General features: G+C 50.9%; 6 protein-coding genes across 6 annotated transcripts; 4 read left to right on the forward strand and 2 right to left on the reverse strand.

The window, feature by feature from the left end:
- Positions 1-127: 127 nt before the first annotated feature.
- nop12 (rRNA-processing protein NOP12) lies at positions 128-1,957 on the reverse strand. The gene is made up of 2 exons (XM_025574748.1): positions 1,752-1,957; positions 128-1,691 (listed from the first exon to the last, which is right to left on the reverse strand). Exons 1-2 carry the CDS (start codon positions 1,833-1,835, stop codon positions 243-245), a joined length of 1,533 nt encoding a protein of 510 aa, XP_025432639.1. The 5' UTR covers positions 1,836-1,957; the 3' UTR covers positions 128-242.
- A 1,375-nt stretch (positions 1,958-3,332) lies between these two features.
- BP01DRAFT_293382 (uncharacterized protein) lies at positions 3,333-5,610 on the forward strand (the record flags this gene model as incomplete). The annotated part of the gene is made up of 4 exons (XM_025571731.1): positions 3,333-4,218; positions 4,291-4,357; positions 4,419-4,905; positions 4,963-5,610. The coding sequence occupies 4 exons, from the start codon at positions 3,333-3,335 to the stop codon at positions 5,608-5,610; spliced, it is 2,088 nt and encodes a 695-aa protein (XP_025432640.1).
- Positions 5,611-6,373: 763 nt separating this feature from the next.
- Positions 6,374-8,509, forward strand: BP01DRAFT_355652 (cystathionine gamma-lyase CYS3). Its single transcript, XM_025574749.1, has 4 exons — positions 6,374-6,916; positions 6,985-7,070; positions 7,129-7,576; positions 7,634-8,509. Exons 1-4 carry the CDS (start codon positions 6,809-6,811, stop codon positions 8,213-8,215), a joined length of 1,224 nt encoding a protein of 407 aa, XP_025432641.1. The 5' UTR covers positions 6,374-6,808; the 3' UTR covers positions 8,216-8,509.
- Positions 8,510-8,925: 416 nt separating this feature from the next.
- Positions 8,926-10,413, forward strand: BP01DRAFT_422607 (protein-histidine N-methyltransferase). The gene is made up of 3 exons (XM_025579583.1): positions 8,926-9,188; positions 9,285-9,596; positions 9,677-10,413. Exons 1-3 carry the CDS (start codon positions 9,030-9,032, stop codon positions 10,307-10,309), a joined length of 1,104 nt encoding a protein of 367 aa, XP_025432642.1. The 5' UTR covers positions 8,926-9,029; the 3' UTR covers positions 10,310-10,413.
- Positions 10,414-10,586: 173 nt separating this feature from the next.
- On the reverse strand, positions 10,587-11,454 carry BP01DRAFT_415097 (putative NADH-ubiquinone oxidoreductase 178 kDa subunit). The gene is made up of 3 exons (XM_025579111.1): positions 11,320-11,454; positions 10,923-11,167; positions 10,587-10,854 (listed from the first exon to the last, which is right to left on the reverse strand). The coding sequence occupies exons 1-3, from the start codon at positions 11,434-11,436 to the stop codon at positions 10,698-10,700; spliced, it is 519 nt and encodes a 172-aa protein (XP_025432643.1). The 5' UTR covers positions 11,437-11,454; the 3' UTR covers positions 10,587-10,697.
- Positions 11,455-13,031: 1,577 nt separating this feature from the next.
- BP01DRAFT_373070 (uncharacterized protein) lies at positions 13,032-17,078 on the forward strand (the record flags this gene model as incomplete). Its single annotated transcript, XM_025576768.1, has 5 exons — positions 13,032-13,895; positions 13,935-14,068; positions 14,102-14,183; positions 14,220-15,814; positions 16,136-17,078. The coding sequence occupies 5 exons, from the start codon at positions 13,032-13,034 to the stop codon at positions 17,076-17,078; spliced, it is 3,618 nt and encodes a 1,205-aa protein (XP_025432644.1).
- Between the last annotated feature and the right edge of the window lie 864 nt (positions 17,079-17,942).

Consider the following 17,942-nt stretch of genomic DNA (forward strand, 5'->3'; position numbering starts at 1 on the left):
TAGTTGGGCGTCGCGCGGAACCCCATGAAACCGATGAAATGGGCATGATACTCTTGTTACCTAGAAACCATTAACGGTGGAATAGTACAAGCGATAAAGAGATGTAGAACTTGTGGATTTGAAATTGGTCTCCACATCCAATTGTGCTTTTACGCAACTCCTGAATTCCTCGTGGCCATCCGGTGAATGGTAAATTACATACATGAAACGCGCCTTACACTAAACCCCCAGTTCCTCGGCATCTACTGGCCCATCTTGCCTTTCTTGCCGCCAGCAGCCTTATATGCTGCAGCACGCTTGCTACTCCGACTGTTGCGCTTGGCCTTCGATCCGCGACTCTTCGTCTTGACTCGGATGCGCGATGCTCCTTCCGTGGCTCGCTGTCCTTCAAAGACCAACGAATTCTGCGAGATGGAGGTCTTTCCCGCAGCCTTAACCTTGGCTGCACCGGCTCTACCGAAGAGCTTTCCGGCACGACCCTGAAGTGTCTTGTCCGCGACTCCCAGAGCCTGCCCTTGCTTGCTGCCGCCCTCATCGCGCTTCTTCATGACCTTCTTGGCTCGAGACACACGGAGCTTTCGTGGGAGCATGGGTGGGTATTGTTTCCCTTCCAACAAAAGGGCTTCCTCGACGCAGTTTTGATCATAGAACTGAACATAAGCGAAGCCTTTGCCGACACGCGTGGCAGAGTCGCGGACGACTCGAACCGACTCAACGCTGCCTTTGCCTGAACCATCTTTCTTCGAACCACCAGTGTGAGCATTGAACACCCTCCAAAGACCCTCTTCCACATCTGCGGGAGCCCGCTTCTTCTTTTTCTTCTCATCGTCAGGTTTGGCCTCATTATCAATGAAGTCCAGGTTACCAACGAAAACACACCGCTTGTTGTCGATCTTCGCGGGATGCGCGACGCTGTCGACACGCAGATGCCGATCGAGAACAATTGTACCGTTCAATGCAGCCGGTGCTTTTCGTGCAGCCTGCACCGTTGAGTACACAGCATAGGCGTTGGTGCATGGCGTCGTATCATCTAGAACCTCCTTGTTTGCAAATGCAGCTCGCTTTGGTACCTTGGCACCACTGGCAAAAGCTGTCGAGCGAAAGCGAACTGATTCCACTTTGTGAGGTCCAGTTGACTCTGGAAGCGACTCGAGGAATGATCCAAGGTGTTTGAGAAGAATTTTCTTGGCAGACTTGGACTTGATAGCCTCATTCGAGACATTACCAAGAAACACAGTGCGGTTGGACTTATCCAGCTCTGCGTTCTCAGCGGCTCCAGTGAGACTTTCGTGCTTCAACATCGCCGTCTCCTCGTTCTCGTTTTCGGTGTCGCTTTGACTGTCGCTTTCATCGGTCTGATCCGAGTCGCCTTCGATTTTACCCTCTTCAACCTTTTGTCGCTTGGCCTTTTCTTCAAGACGCTTAGATTCCTCCTTCTGCTGCTCCTTTTCTATGCGACGCATGTACGAGTCCTCGACTTCTTCTGCCGGCGCCCTCTTTCGCTTTCGACTAGCACTCTCGGAGGCTTTCACCGCTGGCACACTTCCAGATTCACTTTCAGCTCCTGGGGCCTCTTCCATTTCTTCATCCTCCGCCTCGGAAATCTCATCTTCGCTGTTATCATCTTGTTGATTTTCCGGAGCGCGGTTCTCTGCTGGCTTGCGGATTACTGGAGCTTTGACTGGACCAGCCTGTTGATGATTTATATTAGCTCAAAATGCTCCATGACTTGACGAGAAGCCCGAACGTACACTAGTAGCGAACAAGGAAGCCAGAGAAGGATCTATGGGAGCACTTGTGCCCAGAAGGGGGACAGAGGTTTCTGCCTTAGCCATAGCGGCGAGACTTTTCTGTAATATCACAGAATCTTTCTCGGAAATAAGCCCGTCACGTCAATGAGAGGCAGTGATTGCTTTCGTTGCTGGGGAATCTTGAAACGAGTGTTCCTGTTTCCGTATTTCGGCCAACTTTTTTTTCTCTTTCTTTTTTGGGAGGCGGCGACGGAAAGCCGGGGCAGATCACGTGTGGTCGGCTGTCAGTCTATCTCTTTGGCCAATTGTGGGACACTATTATATTGAAGCTCTGCTCGCACTGCCCGCACTGCTCAGGCTAGAGCAATAACGTAGTCACGGCCAATGCAATTGACTGCTTTTGGATTCAATATAAGTGTTGAGAAACAGCATATGTAGGAATTGGTCAGTGTTCTTCCCAGACAGTAGTGCGAATGCGCCGACTGAACCACGCCAGGCGGTGAGCACCCCATCCGGCGAATGGAATATACAGCCGGCAGAACGCAATACAGGCGGAATACAGCAGGGTGATGCCGGCTCTGATTAGTGAGTAGTGAGGATGATTGCTGCTTGCTGCTGCTGCTGCTGCCGCACTTCTTCTCCCTCCTCCTCTTCCCGCGCCATTCAAGCTGCCATCTCGATCCTGCGCTCCAGACCTGGTGGTTTTATAACTCAATCTAGTTCCTTTCCATCCTTCTCTTGCCTACCTCTCTCTGACTACGTTCACCTGTACGGCCGGTTACGCTTCCCTCTTCCATGCCGCCTAGTCTTCCGCTACGCTGCACTCCTCGTCCTGCCCGCTTCTCGAGAGCCGACGCCCACCACAACCTCTTCCCCATAATTTCCCCCGCTTTCCGTGGCTAGGACTTTGTCTGCGCATTTTCAGAGAGTGCTATAATACCTGGTTTCAGAGTCGCAGCTGTGGAAACGGGTGGATAGGTCTACCTTCCCTGGGTTCTTCTCCGCGACCGCGGTGGTTCAGGGGATCCTGCTCGGTCGCGGCAGCTGAAACACCACGGATTTCTCTGTCGGCGCATTGCCGAACGGTACGTTTTCCATTGCTTATTGAGTCAGTGCAAGGCTGGATATGAATCAAAAGCGATGCCTTCAGCGCTGCAGAGAATTTGAGCAAGAGCTCTGTGCCCTGTATGTAGGGCTGGCGCAGCCCTCAAAGCCCAAGCCGGGAGCGAGTGTGACTTTCGCTCCATCTGGGGTGTGATCAAATCTCCGCACCGCCTTTGGAACTCTGATGCCCCCCCTCTTCCTTGTACCTTGTCATTCAAACTCGCTTAAATGTGGCTCTGGCTACATTGTACTGTTGTCTTATTGAGATGTCTGTTGATACTTTGTCTAACTTTTCTGGCTATCATCGACCTAGACCCACGAATTCGACCCTCACGTCAAGCTCCCTCCAGCCTTCCTCTTTCCCCCCTCCCCCTCCCCAAAGGTTGCCGACCATAAACCCCGATTTTGTTCCTCCTCAACCATTCATCAATTACATTCCGTTTCTTCAATCAAAGATTGTGATCGCCGCACAAGAACATGGAAGTCGCCGAAAGTACAGAGCCCGTGGCGGTGGGTGCGCCACCTGGGGTGGACACTACCATCGCCAATGGCGAGCAGAGCCTTCTCCTAGACGACTCAATCATGGATGACGACCGATCGAGTAGTCTTAGCGAGATCGATGATGTATCCGAAAACATACCATCTGATTATGAGTCTCCCAGGCCCGAGCCCGAGAAAGTGGCACCGGAGAATGACTCGGAAGCTGAAACAGAGCGCATTGAGGACTCCCCAAATTTCCGGTCCAAGACAAACATAATCGTCAGTGCAGCTGGCTATGAGCCGAGTCCCAGCAAGTTGGCTCAGTCGACGACGTATGATGAGGTGGAAGACGAAGAGGAGCATGTCGCAGACGACTCACCCAGCAAGCCTCGCGCAAGACTCACCCGTATCACTGATGTGGTGGATGAGACTTCTGGACCAGAGGACTCTACTTTATCCATGGAAGGTGCTGGAAAAAAACGCAAACGCTTGGAGTCCGGCGCCGAGTTAGGTACCGAAATCGACGACGATGACCTACCGTCACAGAAGCGTCGTGGCTCAGTGAAGAGTGATTTGAGCGATCCCCCTCCGGATTTTAGCGCGTTAAGCCCCGAGCCCATGGAAGATCCTTCCAAAATCATTGAAGAAGATACCCCGGCAGACGAGACACCTGAGTTAACCTCGCATGCTGCTCCGACAAAACTCAAAAGGGCAAAGAAGGGTAAGCGGAAAGGACGGAAAGCCAGAGATGCAGATGAAGATTTGGAGAATGGCACCGGTGATTTAGGCGTGGAAGCGGACGATAACATTGGAGATGATGACACTGCTGAGCGCGGTGACGATGTGGATGACGGTGAAGCTGCCGCTAAAATGGAAGAGGAGTGTAAGTCGTCATCTGGTGCATGCTCGATCATGGTCATACATTGTCACATTACTAACCTACGATGCCTAGCAGCAAAGCGAATGGCTGCCATGGATTCATTGGCAATATTAGAACGAGAATTCGCAACTTTGCGCGACAAGTAAGTTGGCTGCCATGGTTGTTGCATTTGGCGCCTTAACTGACGCATGCGACTCAACTAGAATATATGACGAGAGAATTTCTAAATTGAACCGGGAATTAGAAATGTTGGATGGTCCCAATCCAACCCACCCTGAATTTCTGCGACAGCTCGACTGTCTTGCCCGCTACAGAGACTCCAAGATCAAATATGAGCACACCCTGTTCCAATATCGAAATGAGGCGCTGCTTAACAAGAGCCTGGCTGAACGAGCGCAAGCACACAGTACATATTTCCAGCGGGCTCGGGACATTCGCGAAAAGCATTCTAGTATGATCAGCAAACAATTTTACTCTATACAGCACGATCGATTCAAGACAGACGACGTCAGTCCACAGCACAATATTCCTTTCCCGACGCGGCGATCACAGCAAATTGCGCACCAAACAGCGTATAATCATGAGATTTCGATCATGGCTGGAATTGCGAAATACGTTGGTTTTCCGGCAGCGCCTGCGTTGTCTGCGGCGCGACCTTCAGAGCTGGAACAAGATCTGGAAAAGATGGGCGTGAGTTTCAATCGTGCTCCAATCTATCAGAATCTCCACTAACTGGTTCATGCTCAGATCTCTATCGAGACGAAACCTCCAGTCATTCAACAGCAGACCACGCTACCCCGTGGAACTATGCCAGCCATGCCATTGAGCGTCTTCCGTACTTCTGCAGAAGAGGCTTTCTTGGAACAGACTCCGTGGGCTAACCCGCAACATCCTATTCATCAACACCAGCAACTGTCACAGAGACCCCAGAACCGAATTCATGAGAACCCCCGGGCTCCTGCATACACCACCCCTGCAGCTCAAAAACGAGTGGTTGATATTCACGCACCCAACGGCTCGGCCTCCACTATAGCGGAGAATTCATCGGCTAATAACACTCCGTTCGACCAGGAACAAGCTCCATCGAATCTTGGTCATTTCGTCAACCCCGATTACGATGCAGACCGGAGGTCTGGATTCCGGTCTTTGAGCTCCTCCCCGCTCGACGTGCGAAAACCGCACCCCGCCTCCTACAATGCTTATGATCACCGTTCTCCTCAAGGCACCTCTCATCATCCTGTCTACTCTCCTCCGTCGGCCCGGCTGGGCCTATTCCAGTCGGCCTCGTCCAAACGCGAACCATCCCCCACTCTGTCCTCCCGAGCCGTCAATTCTATACATCAATCGGCAAGTATTCTAGGCGGCTCTGGCTCTAATCAGATGGTCGCTCGATGAAATAATACCTGTACACGCACTTCATTCATCTTATGTCAATGGTCAATGGGATCGCATTTAGGGCTGGGCAGTTTCTGCGATGTATAGGAGTTTCTCTTGAGGGGTTTTAGAGAAGTCTTTCTTCATGTATGTACGGATCTGGGATGTATGACTGGAAATTCACCGGGACGAATCGAAACCTGTCACCTATCTCTGTTTCTCCTACCTGCTTTGGTCTGGGTCCGTTCTGGGACCATGTAAATAATGGAGGGATGGCGCTTGCTTACTGTTTTCATGTGGGTTTGAGGGTGAACAATCTCCAAAATGAGCTCCTTATGATGTGTTCAAGCAGAGTACCATGATTGCTGTGCTCATTTGTGTCTGGCGTCACCAGATACCTTTTGTCTTCACCTTGTATCCATATAATTTTATGAATATGATGATGATTATTCTTGCTTAACAAGGACGGGAAAACCAAAGAACATTCTACAAAACTTGGTGCGATATGGATACATGCTCCCGTCAGCGCAAACTGGATGTGACGGGAGATACTGGTGCTAATTAATATGTGAATATAAGATAATCAGTTCCGACGCTTGTCCGACAACTCCGACTGGCAGCGGGCGGCTAGTGGCGGCAATTGAGATAATAATCAATTGTGGAACAAGTCGAAGGTTGAATGGAAGGCGGAGTGGGGATTTTGCCCGCCGCTTCGTCCTATCGATCCAAGGGATCTTCAGTCGGCAACGTAAAAGAAACTGGAATCCACCTTACATTCATTCATCTCCTGGGAGTTTGTGGTTCGATTTTTATTTTTTTTTTTCCTTTTCACCATTTTTGAATTTTTCTCTTTCCTCTTTGCTGGGAGTTCAGTCCTTTCTACGCTCGTGGGAGTCTTGGCAGGTTCGCATTTGCATTCCGGCAAAATCATATTAGTTAATTCATTCCTTTCGAGGGGTTCTGCTTCTTATTACAAATCTGTCTACAAATCTGTCAGCCCAGCCTGAAAATACTACCTACATTATCTCAAAGCTATTACTCTCTATAAGAAATAGTCCTTTGTCCATCGCAAACGGTCGGGATCGAGAAATCACATCATTTCTTTGTGGAATTGGTTCACTTGCATAGACATACTATATAATCGAGCCTTTTGCCCTTCGTTTGTCACTCTAATCCTCTCAGCGCGTCTTTCCGCATTCAACCACCACATTTCGTCACAATGGTCGCTCAAAACGGAGATTCCGCTTCTCAGGAACGCCGCTTCGGGACTCTGGCAGTGCATGCCGGTGCTCCCCATGATCCTACTACCGGCGCGGTCATTGCTCCGGTAAGTGCGCGCTTTCTTGCATGAATGTTCATATCCTGCAGCAGCGCAGTACTTACCACAAGAACTAGATTTCCTTGTCCACCACCTTTGCTCAGACCAGTGTTGGATCCCCAGTCGGTCTTTACGAGTACACTCGCAGTTCGAACCCCAACCGGTTAGTGGAATTGACGGTCCCTGAGCAACGAATTGGTCGGACACTGACCACTGGCTAGTGACAACTTTGAAGAGGCTATTGCTGCCGTCGAGCACGGTAAATATGCTCTGGCCTTCTCCTCCGGATCTGCCACCACTGCCGTGATCCTGCAATCTCTCGCAGCCGGCTCTCACATCGTCTCCGTCTCCGACGTGTATGGGGGCACCCACCGCTACTTCACTAAGGTCGCCTCCGCCCATGGAGTTGAGGTGACGTTTACGCCTAGCATCGAGGGGAACGTCGAGGAGTTGATTCGTCCCAACGAGACTAAGCTAGTCTGGATCGAGACCCCTTCAAATCCCACCCTCGGATTGGTCGACATTGAGAAGGTTGCTGCCATTGCTCACAAGTATGGCATCATCGTTGTCGTTGACAACACCTTCATGAGCCCCTATGTGCAGAATCCTCTGGATCATGGTGCCGACATTGTCGTGCACTCCGTCACCAAGTACATCAACGGTCACTCAGTAAGCTTGAATCTAATCTTCTGGTTGGTGAAAAGGATCAGCTAACGCTAGAAACAGGATGTCCTCATGGGTGTTGCGGCTTTTAACTCCGACAGCCTGAAGGAGCGCCTTACATTCCTCCAGAACGCTATCGGTGCTGTCCCTTCGCCCTTTGACTGCTGGCTCGCTCACCGTGGCCTGAAGACTCTTCACCTGCGTGCACGTGAGGCGACCACCAATGCCACGGCTGTCGCCAAGGCCCTTGAGGCCTCCCCCCATGTCATCTCTGTCAACTACCCCGGTATCGACTCTCACCCTCAGCGCGCTATCGCTGTCAAGCAGCACCGTCAAGGCATGGGTGGTGGTATGCTGAGCTTCCGTATCAAGGGTGGTCAGCAGGCTGCTCACTTATTCTGCAAGTACACCAAGGTCTTCACCTTGGCCGAGAGCTTGGGTGGTGTTGAGAGTCTTTGCGAGGTCCCCGCTGCTATGACTCATGCTGGTATCCCCAAGGCCGAGCGTGAGATTGCAGGTGTCTATGACGACCTCGTTCGTATCTCTTGCGGTGTTGAAGATGTCGAAGATTTGACGGCCGATGTTCTTCAGGCTCTCAAGAAAGCCGTGGCTGCTAGCCACTCGGTGGAGAACGGCAGCGCTTAGTGGAATGTTTATGAATGATTGAGAGCCCTTATTGCGATAGAAGATAGACTTCTTCGTGGGCTAGATCAGCCCCTTCGACTCAAGACCCCAAGTGGAGCCTCATCACACTTGACCAGGTCATGAATTAATAATGCATGGTGAGATGCTTGCATGTAATCTCATCTCCCTAGAAAGAATCACGCATCTCCTTGTGAAGTTATCTGAGCGCAGCATATCGTATCGATAATGCATGTATCCATTCAATGACTAAAGACTTCGTGAAGTGTTGCAACCAGGTTTCTGGTTTTTCATCTGCCATGTCACTTGGTTCTAGAAAATAATCAAAAGAAATTATTTTTAAAATTACTCAAGCAAAGTTTATCTTAGCGAGTCTCAATTCGTCAGAGAGAGCTCGTTGGCTTCCAATTGTACAAAATTTCTGTGGTGATAGATAAACGATTAGTCATCCTTACAATGCGCTGCAGGAAAATTTAGATGAGCAAGCTCTCTTCAAGCTGGGCTTGACCACGCATGGCTATTATAGCGCTGACATCTCACGGGCACCCTATACTGTCATCTTACGTGATATAGCTCAAAGCTCTGGGTTCTGGGCTTATACACCGTGGCTGAAGGCCCCAAGCCTATTTGTACATCAGTGGTAATTATACAGGACAACCCACCACCAACCAAAAGAGACCAGAATCCTCCCCCCTCCTCGCTGCATTGCTGAAAAAAAAAAAAAAAAAAAAAAAAAAAAAAAAAGACGGGGGAAAGGCAAAGAGGAAAGCCGTAGATTAAAAGTTGACAACAATCGAGCTGCGAAATTGCCTTGATCATGACATCCACATTCAGCTTTGGGTTTGCGGGTGATGACATTGATATCGACGATACCGAAGTCAGCGACGTCAATCAAGCCGACTTCACTTTTCGAAGAGGCGTCAGCGATGCACTACCCGAATTGGTGCCAGCCAGGCGTCATCATATGTCGGAATGGGTAAGTTTTCCCCGTAATGCTTGGACTGGAAGACGAGATTGTTGCTCGACGACGAAAGAGCTTGCAATACTGTGACAAGGTGTAACCGTGCTGCAGATAACCTCACTTCCCTCACAAATATCGTACAACGAAGTTGCTATCCCCACCTCTCAGCAGGGAGGCGCAGGCAAGCCAGTGACGCTTGCACGCCGGGATGTATATGACATTCGGACCCAATTGATGGCAGAGGACACTGCCGAAGATAGCGAAGAGAACTACGAGCTTATCGCTGGGCTTGAAAAGGGCGACATCAAACCCAACTTTTACGAGGGTGGTTTTAAGACCTGGGAATGTGCTCTGGACCTGGCGAAGTTGCTTCTGGACACCAATGCGCTGACGGAGACGTCTGGTGCTCGGCATTTCATTGAGGTAGGTCACTGCCAGACGATGGCGGGTTCTTTAAATTCTCTTCGCAAGGTTTGCCCATGCTGACGTCTTCAAACTGCTAGCTTGGGGCAGGTACTGCCGTGCCATCATTAGCCCTGTTCGCACAGCTGCTATCAATGGAACCCAATCCTCAGCGAAGAGTGCATTTTACGTTCGGGGACTACAACGCCGCAGTCCTTCGTCTGGTGACTTTCCCCAACCTGCTTCTGACATGGAACCACATCGTCTCCAATGTGGAGGGGACGCCGTGTAAAGAGGAAGCCACCGAAGATGAACTGCTGGACATCAGTACCGAGCTTGTCGAGAGATTCCAGAGGGACCTGGAAAGGCGAGGTATCACGGTGGACTTCGTCTCTGGCGCTTGGTCGCCTGAATTCGTCAATCTGGTGTTCTCTTCTGATAAAGAGAGCAGAAGTGATGCCTTGGTTCTCGCCAGCGAGACAATCTACTCCCCTGCCTCACTGCAAGCATTCTCGGATACATTGCTTGCTTTATTGCGTCGTCCAGTGCAGGAGGGAGTGTCAAGCAAGGCCCTGATCGCAGCGAAGAAGGTCTATTTTGGAGTGGGTGGTGGGGTGGATGAGTTCCTCGCCGTGATGGGAGATATCAGCGGTAGCAATCTGACAGTGCAAGAGCGAGTGGATATCAAATCTGAGGGAGTAGGAAGGGTTATTCTGGAAATTATTCTTGCATAGTATGAGATAGTACCTAGGTAGTCAGTTATGGTGCTGTTGTGAAGTGTACTGGACTAGATTGAGGTGCTTAGCGGAGCTTAGATAAACATGCATTCTCATTGGCGCGGACATGGAAGCGGAACATGATTATTGACGTTGCTAAGTGTAGGCCGGGACAGTGCTGGAGTTTGTTGAGACGGAGGGAGATGTAAAGACCCGCAATGCGGAACTCATTCTATAACAATCTAGGATAATTCAAGGGTAGGCTGTCGAAACCTCCACCTGTCTAAAAGAATAGGAAAAACATTGAGACCTTGTGAATCTGTCCTAGTATATGTACAATGTGTCGTGCTTCCCAGGTCTACCGACGGAATCTTGCGACCAAACAATTTGAGTCAATTCAGCTTAACTATTCATAGAGAGAAACAACCTTGCCATCCTTCATGCGGGCAACGCGAGCCTCCTCGATGGCCTGGTTCTGGCGCTCGTAGTGAGCGACCACCTGGCTAATGTCCGCATCACCGCCGGCGACAAGGTTGTAAGGCTGAACGGCGTGGAAGCTGACCCTGCAAGAAAAGAGAATTGGTTAGTGCCTGCATTCAACAAGGTAGGAAGACCTATGACAGGGTCGTACTCGGGCTGCATCAATCCATAAGTTTCACTGGGACCTTGACTGGCGAACAAGTGGCGGTCGCGAGCAGCCTTCTCCATTGCCACCGTTCGGATGGCATTTCTCTGCTCAAAGACCTGCTCCGAGGGAGTCCACTTCTGAATGAGATTGGAGATCCAAGACTGGGAGCCAGACTCCTCAGTGGCCTTGTGAATGCGGTAGATAACGTAGCAAGAAGCGAAGCTGCCGACGGTGACGTAGAAACTCCGCTGTTGAGATTGGTCGATCTCAGAATTAGCCCAGGACTCGATTGAAAAGCAGGAACAATGCGATCTTGCAGCGTAGGGTCCTAGCAACCCTTGTGGGCACAGCAGATGGGATCCGGTCCCATTGGAGGGGACCGTTAGGTAGGGGAACGTACGCCGAAGCTCTCGTTCACGGGGGCAGCGTGGTGAGCTGCATGAGAGCCAAATCGATGAGGCTGCTGATTCCGCAGCAGTAGCCGCGCCGAAGCTACCGATCGCCGAGCGAAGAACATGGTGTGGAAGAAGACAATTGGCAGCGCCGTACATTCACGATACCGTCGCTGGACATTCTGGTGAGGTTGAAAGCGCAGAAGGGCGGCTCAAGGCGAGTATCACGTGATTTTCTCTAGATTGGGCTTAGTGCCGCCAGGTAGAGTGATTACCACAGTAGGCTTAGCGTCAGCTGTACCTTATGTAAGTAAGGCATCTTGCGGGCGAGCATCGGGTTGTAGTTGTTGTTGTCAAAGCATCACTCATGTCAGTCTCTGACAGCCTAACAAGCTGCATGTCGGTCAAGCGTGACTCTCGGACCCTTCGTCTTGCCTGCAGCAACAACCCCCCCCCTCATTTCTTCTCTACTGCGAACGGATCAGGGAACCTTCGCCTCAAAATCCTTAAAGGGCTGTCGAAGCACTGACTGGCTGGGGCTTCCACTACGTGCATGGGCCGACGACTTGCGGGTCGCGCTGTGTTGGCTTCCATGTCAGTGAGCGAATCTACACCGCACCCCAGGGTGGTGGCTCTGATGCATGGCTAACTGCCTCACTTCACCATGGCGCTCCCCACTGCTGGCTCTTAGCGCGATGTCAATTGGGTTTCATCTTTTTCGCCAAATCATGTGGACTCCGCAGCCTTTGGTTATCAAGGGCGACATGTCATCGATCTATAGTTAGCGTTGTCCACACCCCACCCACATACTACCTCCCCCCCCGCGGCGGTGTCTGAAGATTTCAGGCTATCGAGGCTTTGAACCGCAATTCGTTCTTGCTCACTTGGTTTCGCCGGCCCTCATCTAATTCATCCGGCCACCGCGAGTATCGCGTCTTTTGATGCCCAATGCGCTACGTGATTGGGTCTGGGCCAAGTCGGATCTTCAATGCTCTGGTCCAGCTCTCTGACTCCTTTCTGTTCCCTCTCCCAGAGGTGTGCATGCTTGCCTCGTGCGCCTAGTTGGCCTCCGTATCCTCGACCGACGATGGGTATCAATCGTCCTCTAAGGTTCGGTCCGTTTGACGCCTTGCCCAGCCCCCCTGAGGCTGGATGGAGTGACTCTTCCACCATGCAATTCTTCCTTGTTTGGGCGATTTGTAGAACCGGTTAATAGCTGTCCGAAATTCCCTCCATGTCTCTCCTCTCTTTGGTTCCCAACCCTCAGCATCCCAACTATTTTAAGAGCCAACGTGTGGAAAGCCATCCTGGCGTTCCGAAGTTGTCTGCCCGCCGGCGAAGCTGCCATCTGACACCCGGTAGTTGTCTTCGTGTATGGCACTCATTTGTGCCCACTCCCTGCATATTCTCTGATTCCTCTTTACTTCTCCTATTTTCCTAATACTTTTTTCTCCCCTTCTTACCATTTTGCCACCGAGAACTCTGCCTGATCGTGTGATCGCCCACATCTCCACACTGACCAATTTCGGTTCCTTGCAGTCGCTCTGTACCTCTACTGTGTCGGAAAATAACTTGACACCGCCGAACGCGCCTGCAAATGTACATTGTTAAACCCACGCCCACCCAATCGAGTCTCTACTGATAGAATCAAATTTCTAGCTTACTGGGAACACGTCTGTCAGCCTTACTTTTCAAACTTGGGCACGCACCACTATCAATCATGGCCCCCAAGAAAAGCAAGGGGAATAAGCAACCAAAGAATAAGAAGGGCAAGAGTCAAGAGGCCTCTGGTACCCAGACACCTCAGCCCGAGCCTGCCGCTATCGAACAAGATGAACAACAACTAGATCAACAAGAGACACCTCAACCTGAGCTATCTCTCGAAGAACAACAAGATCAGCCAGCGACCCCCAGTCAGGAACAAGAACCGCAAGAAATAGACTGGCAAGACCAACAACCAAAGACACCTCAACCAGAGCTTTCAGAACAACAACAAGCACAGCACGACACACAATTACAAGAAGAACAGCAGCAGCAGCAGCAGCACGGGCAAGAACATCCACAGCACGAAGCTGCTGCCGAATCGCAAGTAGCAGAGACAGAGCCCGTATCTGAAACCGCAGCAGACCCTGCGTTGAAACCAGAGTCGGTGCCACATCAAGAACCGGAACTGGAGCAACCACCGGTTGTTGTCGAGGAACAGTCAACTGTTCCTCAAACCGAGTCTCAAGCTCAGCCGTCAGTGACGGACGAGGGCTGGTCTGATCAGCCAGTCATCTCGGAGCTTGCTGCTAGCCAAGAGCCAGACGTGAACGATGCACCGAAAAGTCTCGAACAACCACAAGAGTCAGCCTGGGAGGCAATAGACTCGTCGGAACCCCCGGTGGCAAGGATAGAAGAGACTTACGAGAACAGTCAATCTTTGGCTGAACCCAGTGGCACTGCAGCACCCACGGAGGAGAACCCAGTGACAGCACCACAAACACCTTTAGAGCGCACATTTGTCCCAACATCTGCAGAGCCCCTAGAGTCTCCTGCGCAAACGGAGGATCAGTTCGTGGCAGCCCCTGCCTACGCTGACGCCGTGGGACCTGTCGATTTGCACAACCCTGCAATGTCTGAGCCCTTCTCCGAAGCAGAGTTCGCTCAACCCATGCCCGAGACCGACTCCCTTCCCAAGCAAACAACTCCACCTGCTTCCAAGCCCGCTTCTCCTGTTCCCCAAACAGCTTCACCCATTCCGCCCACTGCATCACCGTCCTTCAAATCCGTTTCGCCTGCTCCGCAGAGTGCTGCTGCTACACCACGTGCCCTTTCGCCCGTCGCGCAAGTGGCTCCGCCTGAACAACAGTATCCCTCACCGATGGCGGAAGTGTTGCCAGAGGAGGAGCATGCTTCTCTGGCACAGCAGGATGCTTTTCCTACACCGCCAGCAGAGTCTCCAGTATTTCAACCATCCTCACCCATGGCGCAAACGATGTCTCCAGGGTATAGGACAGCGTCTCCCGTGGCAAAAACAATTTCTCCCTCTCAGAAGCACATTTCCCCGGTCGCCAAACCCGCATCTCCCGTTGCAAAGGTTAGCAGTCCGCTAGCACGGGGGCACATGTCGCCCGTCATGTCTCCTCAGTCGGCCCCGCCGCCAATGGGGCAGAGAGTGCCGTTGCAGGCCATGCCACCCTATCCGCCATCATATCATTCGCCTATGATGAGTGCCAACGGCTACTTGCCTCAATATGCCTACTTTCAACCGTCTCCTAATGTGCATCCCACACCTCGAGGCTCCATAGACCCAGGCTCAGCAGCATCTTTCCAGATGTTGCGCGACCTGGGCTTTGCTAATGGGCATGGTCTCAATGGCAAAGGAGGCACCATCTCTCCTCCCGAGCATGAAGAACCAATCGAGCTTCTTCAGAGAATTCAGGACGCTATCCCTGATATCGGCCGACTGCTATCAAGTTACAAGAACACCAAGGGTAAGCTCCAGGCCAGGGAAGCTGAATTCAAGCAGATGGAGTCTCAACATGAGCAAGCTTTGATGCACAAGGAATTCTACATTGAGGCGCTCCAGAATCAGATGCGGAAAAACGCGAATGAGAGTGCCGAAGAGTCCACCAGGCTCAAGAACACAATCAACGAGCTGCGGATGGAGCTGGGGAACCTCGATGAGAAGCAGAAAGACCTTGAAGAGAAGCTGCTTGAGTTTGAGAACTCTAACAAGGAGCTCACCCAATCCAAGGCCGAGCTTGAGGATAAGGTTGAATCGCTCGACACTAGTCTGAAGGAGGCATACGAGACGTATGAGCGAGACATGGACAAAGCCAAGGAGGAGAAAGCGGAAGCCCTTGCAACCCAAAAGCAAGAGTTGACCGAGCTGTTCGAAGAGATCAAGGCCGAGGATGAGAAAGCAGCAGCAGAAGCCTTGGCGGCACGCGAACGAGAATTACTCGATCAACAAGAGGCAATGAAGAATGAATACGAAAACCAGAAGCAACAGATGCAGGAAGCACATGACACTCTGCAGGCTGACTTCGACTCTAAGGTGACTGAGTTGACCTCCACCAAAGAGGAACTGGAGACCAGGACCACCGAGCTCGCCGATAAGCAGAAGGAACTGGAGGATACATGTGAACGACATGCTCAAGAGCTGGATGCTACCAACCAGGCGCATGCTAGCGAAGTCGAGTCTCTTAACAATAGCCACGCAGAGAAAGTGGCAGAGTTGGAGAAGGACTTTGCGGATCAGCAGCAGCAATGGGCGGATGAGAAGTCTTCCCTCGAGCAACAAATCGCGGAGAAGACGGAAGCCATCGAGAACCTCGAGCGCGAGAACAAGAAACTGGAAGAGGATGTTGCTGTCAAGGAGAAGCAGCTTCAGCACGCTGTGGAGAATATGCGCCTGACAATTGACAATTTAGACAAAGATTGCGACAGACTGAGAAAGACCCTGCACAGCCTTGGCGAAGCCACTGACCTCAAGAGCACGAAGGGTGATTCTTTCTTGTAAGTGACCAAGTGCATTGAGAACCTGTTTTAGTACCCGACTTTCGTTCAGAAAATGTTTTCCTGTGTTTACTTTTTTCTATTTCCTATGGGTATACAAGTCCCTTATTCAACCCAAATACTTGCATCCGACCTTCCATGACATGCTTGCATCTTTGATTCTTTTGCCTTCTCTTCCTGCATGAACAAGATCGACCCACAATCGTTTGTTTCTCTTCTTCCCTATGTTACTGCATTTTCTATAGACTGATGATGATGATGATGATGCCATGTTGATAACGCTATAAATGTACGTGCTCTGATAAATATTCCGGCTTCTAGTTTGGACTGCTTCGGCCAACTCTCTCGTCTTATTGTCTCCCTGTCCAAGGAGCACTTCTCGTACCTTCCAATTGATCCTCCCAAGGACATCCTATCCAAGCTTCCACCAGAGCTGCCATCGTTTCTTGATAATACCCCGGCCTCGCGTGAATTACGATCCGCTTATGTTCAACATGTTGTGTCTAAGACGCTCACTTATCGGATCTTCCAACCCTTCCTCTTTACCCTCGGCAGACGTTATGATAAGGCGGACACTTTCTTCCAGATGCTCTCTATGGACATCCGACGCAAATCCGTGCGACGCGAAGCGTTCTGGAGGCAGCAAACGCTGAAGGCAGCCTACACTACATCGGATGCGAAGCAATCTATTAATGTGGTCGCTGCGGTCATTGTCGACGAGATCATTGATCAATTAAAGCACTTCGCAGACCCCCGGAATTTGGACGCACTCCTGGTTGGCGTGAGGAAAATCGTAAAATTGGCAGCTGAAACGTGGAGACTGGCCCGGGTCGAGCGAGAGCTCATCTTAGCATCGCTGCCAGCGCCCGACGCTGACATTGTTCCAAATGACGATTGGGAGGAATATGGAATGCCCAAGGAAGGCACCCTTAGTTTCAAACACGATCCGACACGTCATGTTATCCTCCGAACATTCCCCCGGATCACTCGCGAAGCAGCTCATGAAGATTTTATCGGAGAGGAGGAGAAGTCCCAACCCTGCACCTATTCGCAGGGATGCGTCCTATACTCTGACTCTCCTGTGGTGATGGCCCGGCTGCAGGAGCTGGCCAAAAAGTCCACCGACGCCTTAGCTAGTGGGGACGAATCCTCCCGCCGTGGCTCGCGGGAGTCTATCCGTCGTGAAGGGGATTTGTCTTACCCGAAGAAGAGCAAGGCAAGCAGAGAGGACATCAAAGGCACACCCGAGAACATCACAGTATGAACGTGCTGATCGTGATCTGCTGTTAACTGGGATGTGAGTTTCATCTAACATATGTGTTAAATTATTATTATGTTGTTTGGTTTGCTTTCTACCTCCTCTTCTTCATCTTGGCTGTCTTTGCCCATCATCCTCCCATCGAATTTTGTCCTTGTTTCTTTGGAGATGGTGCTAGAGCTCCCAGAAGCTTCCAGTGGCCCTTTACACTCGCTTAATAGGATCTGTGTTTCCTTTATTCACCATATATGATCCCAGTCATGTGCATCGATGATTAACTTTGCCCTGCGGAGATTTCATTGCATGTTGGTCTTTTCTTCTCTCGATTGTATTCTCATTATCTTATTACCTTGTGTATCGCATATTCCTTGTTGCACCTTCTCACTCTCTTTGCGCTTATTGTTGGTTCTTGTGGTCTGTCTGGTTGAATCCGATGCATATTTAGCGATCTGTGTGACGGTTGTTGAGATGATATGATATGTACCATTCATTGCTCTGGGGAGTACCCGGGAATTACAAGACATCTGCCGATTCCTTGTGTATTGTTAGACTGTTTTCATTATCATGTACCTGGAATAGCTGGCAAAAATCAGTTGAGTCAACCCACCTTCTTCTATGCTGATGGTTTGAGGCATGTTGAAATTTATGAGAGGGAATCTTGCGGCGGAGAATGCAGAATATCATATTGCAAGCACAGCTACAGACATGATGTCAGTTTAATTCATAAGTCCGGGCGTCTCGGCGCAGGAAAGTGAGATTAGTATACCCATGGCTTGGACGATCTTCATGCATACTACACATTTTAGGCAATAGTGGAGGAAATTGGCCCCTATCCAGGTTGAGGTTCTGGTGGTCTGGTGTGCAGGGCCC

This window comes from Aspergillus saccharolyticus (assembly GCF_003184585.1).
Source record: "Aspergillus saccharolyticus JOP 1030-1 unplaced genomic scaffold BP01scaffold_10, whole genome shotgun sequence".
Lineage (NCBI taxonomy): Eukaryota > Fungi > Ascomycota > Eurotiomycetes > Eurotiales > Aspergillaceae > Aspergillus > Aspergillus saccharolyticus.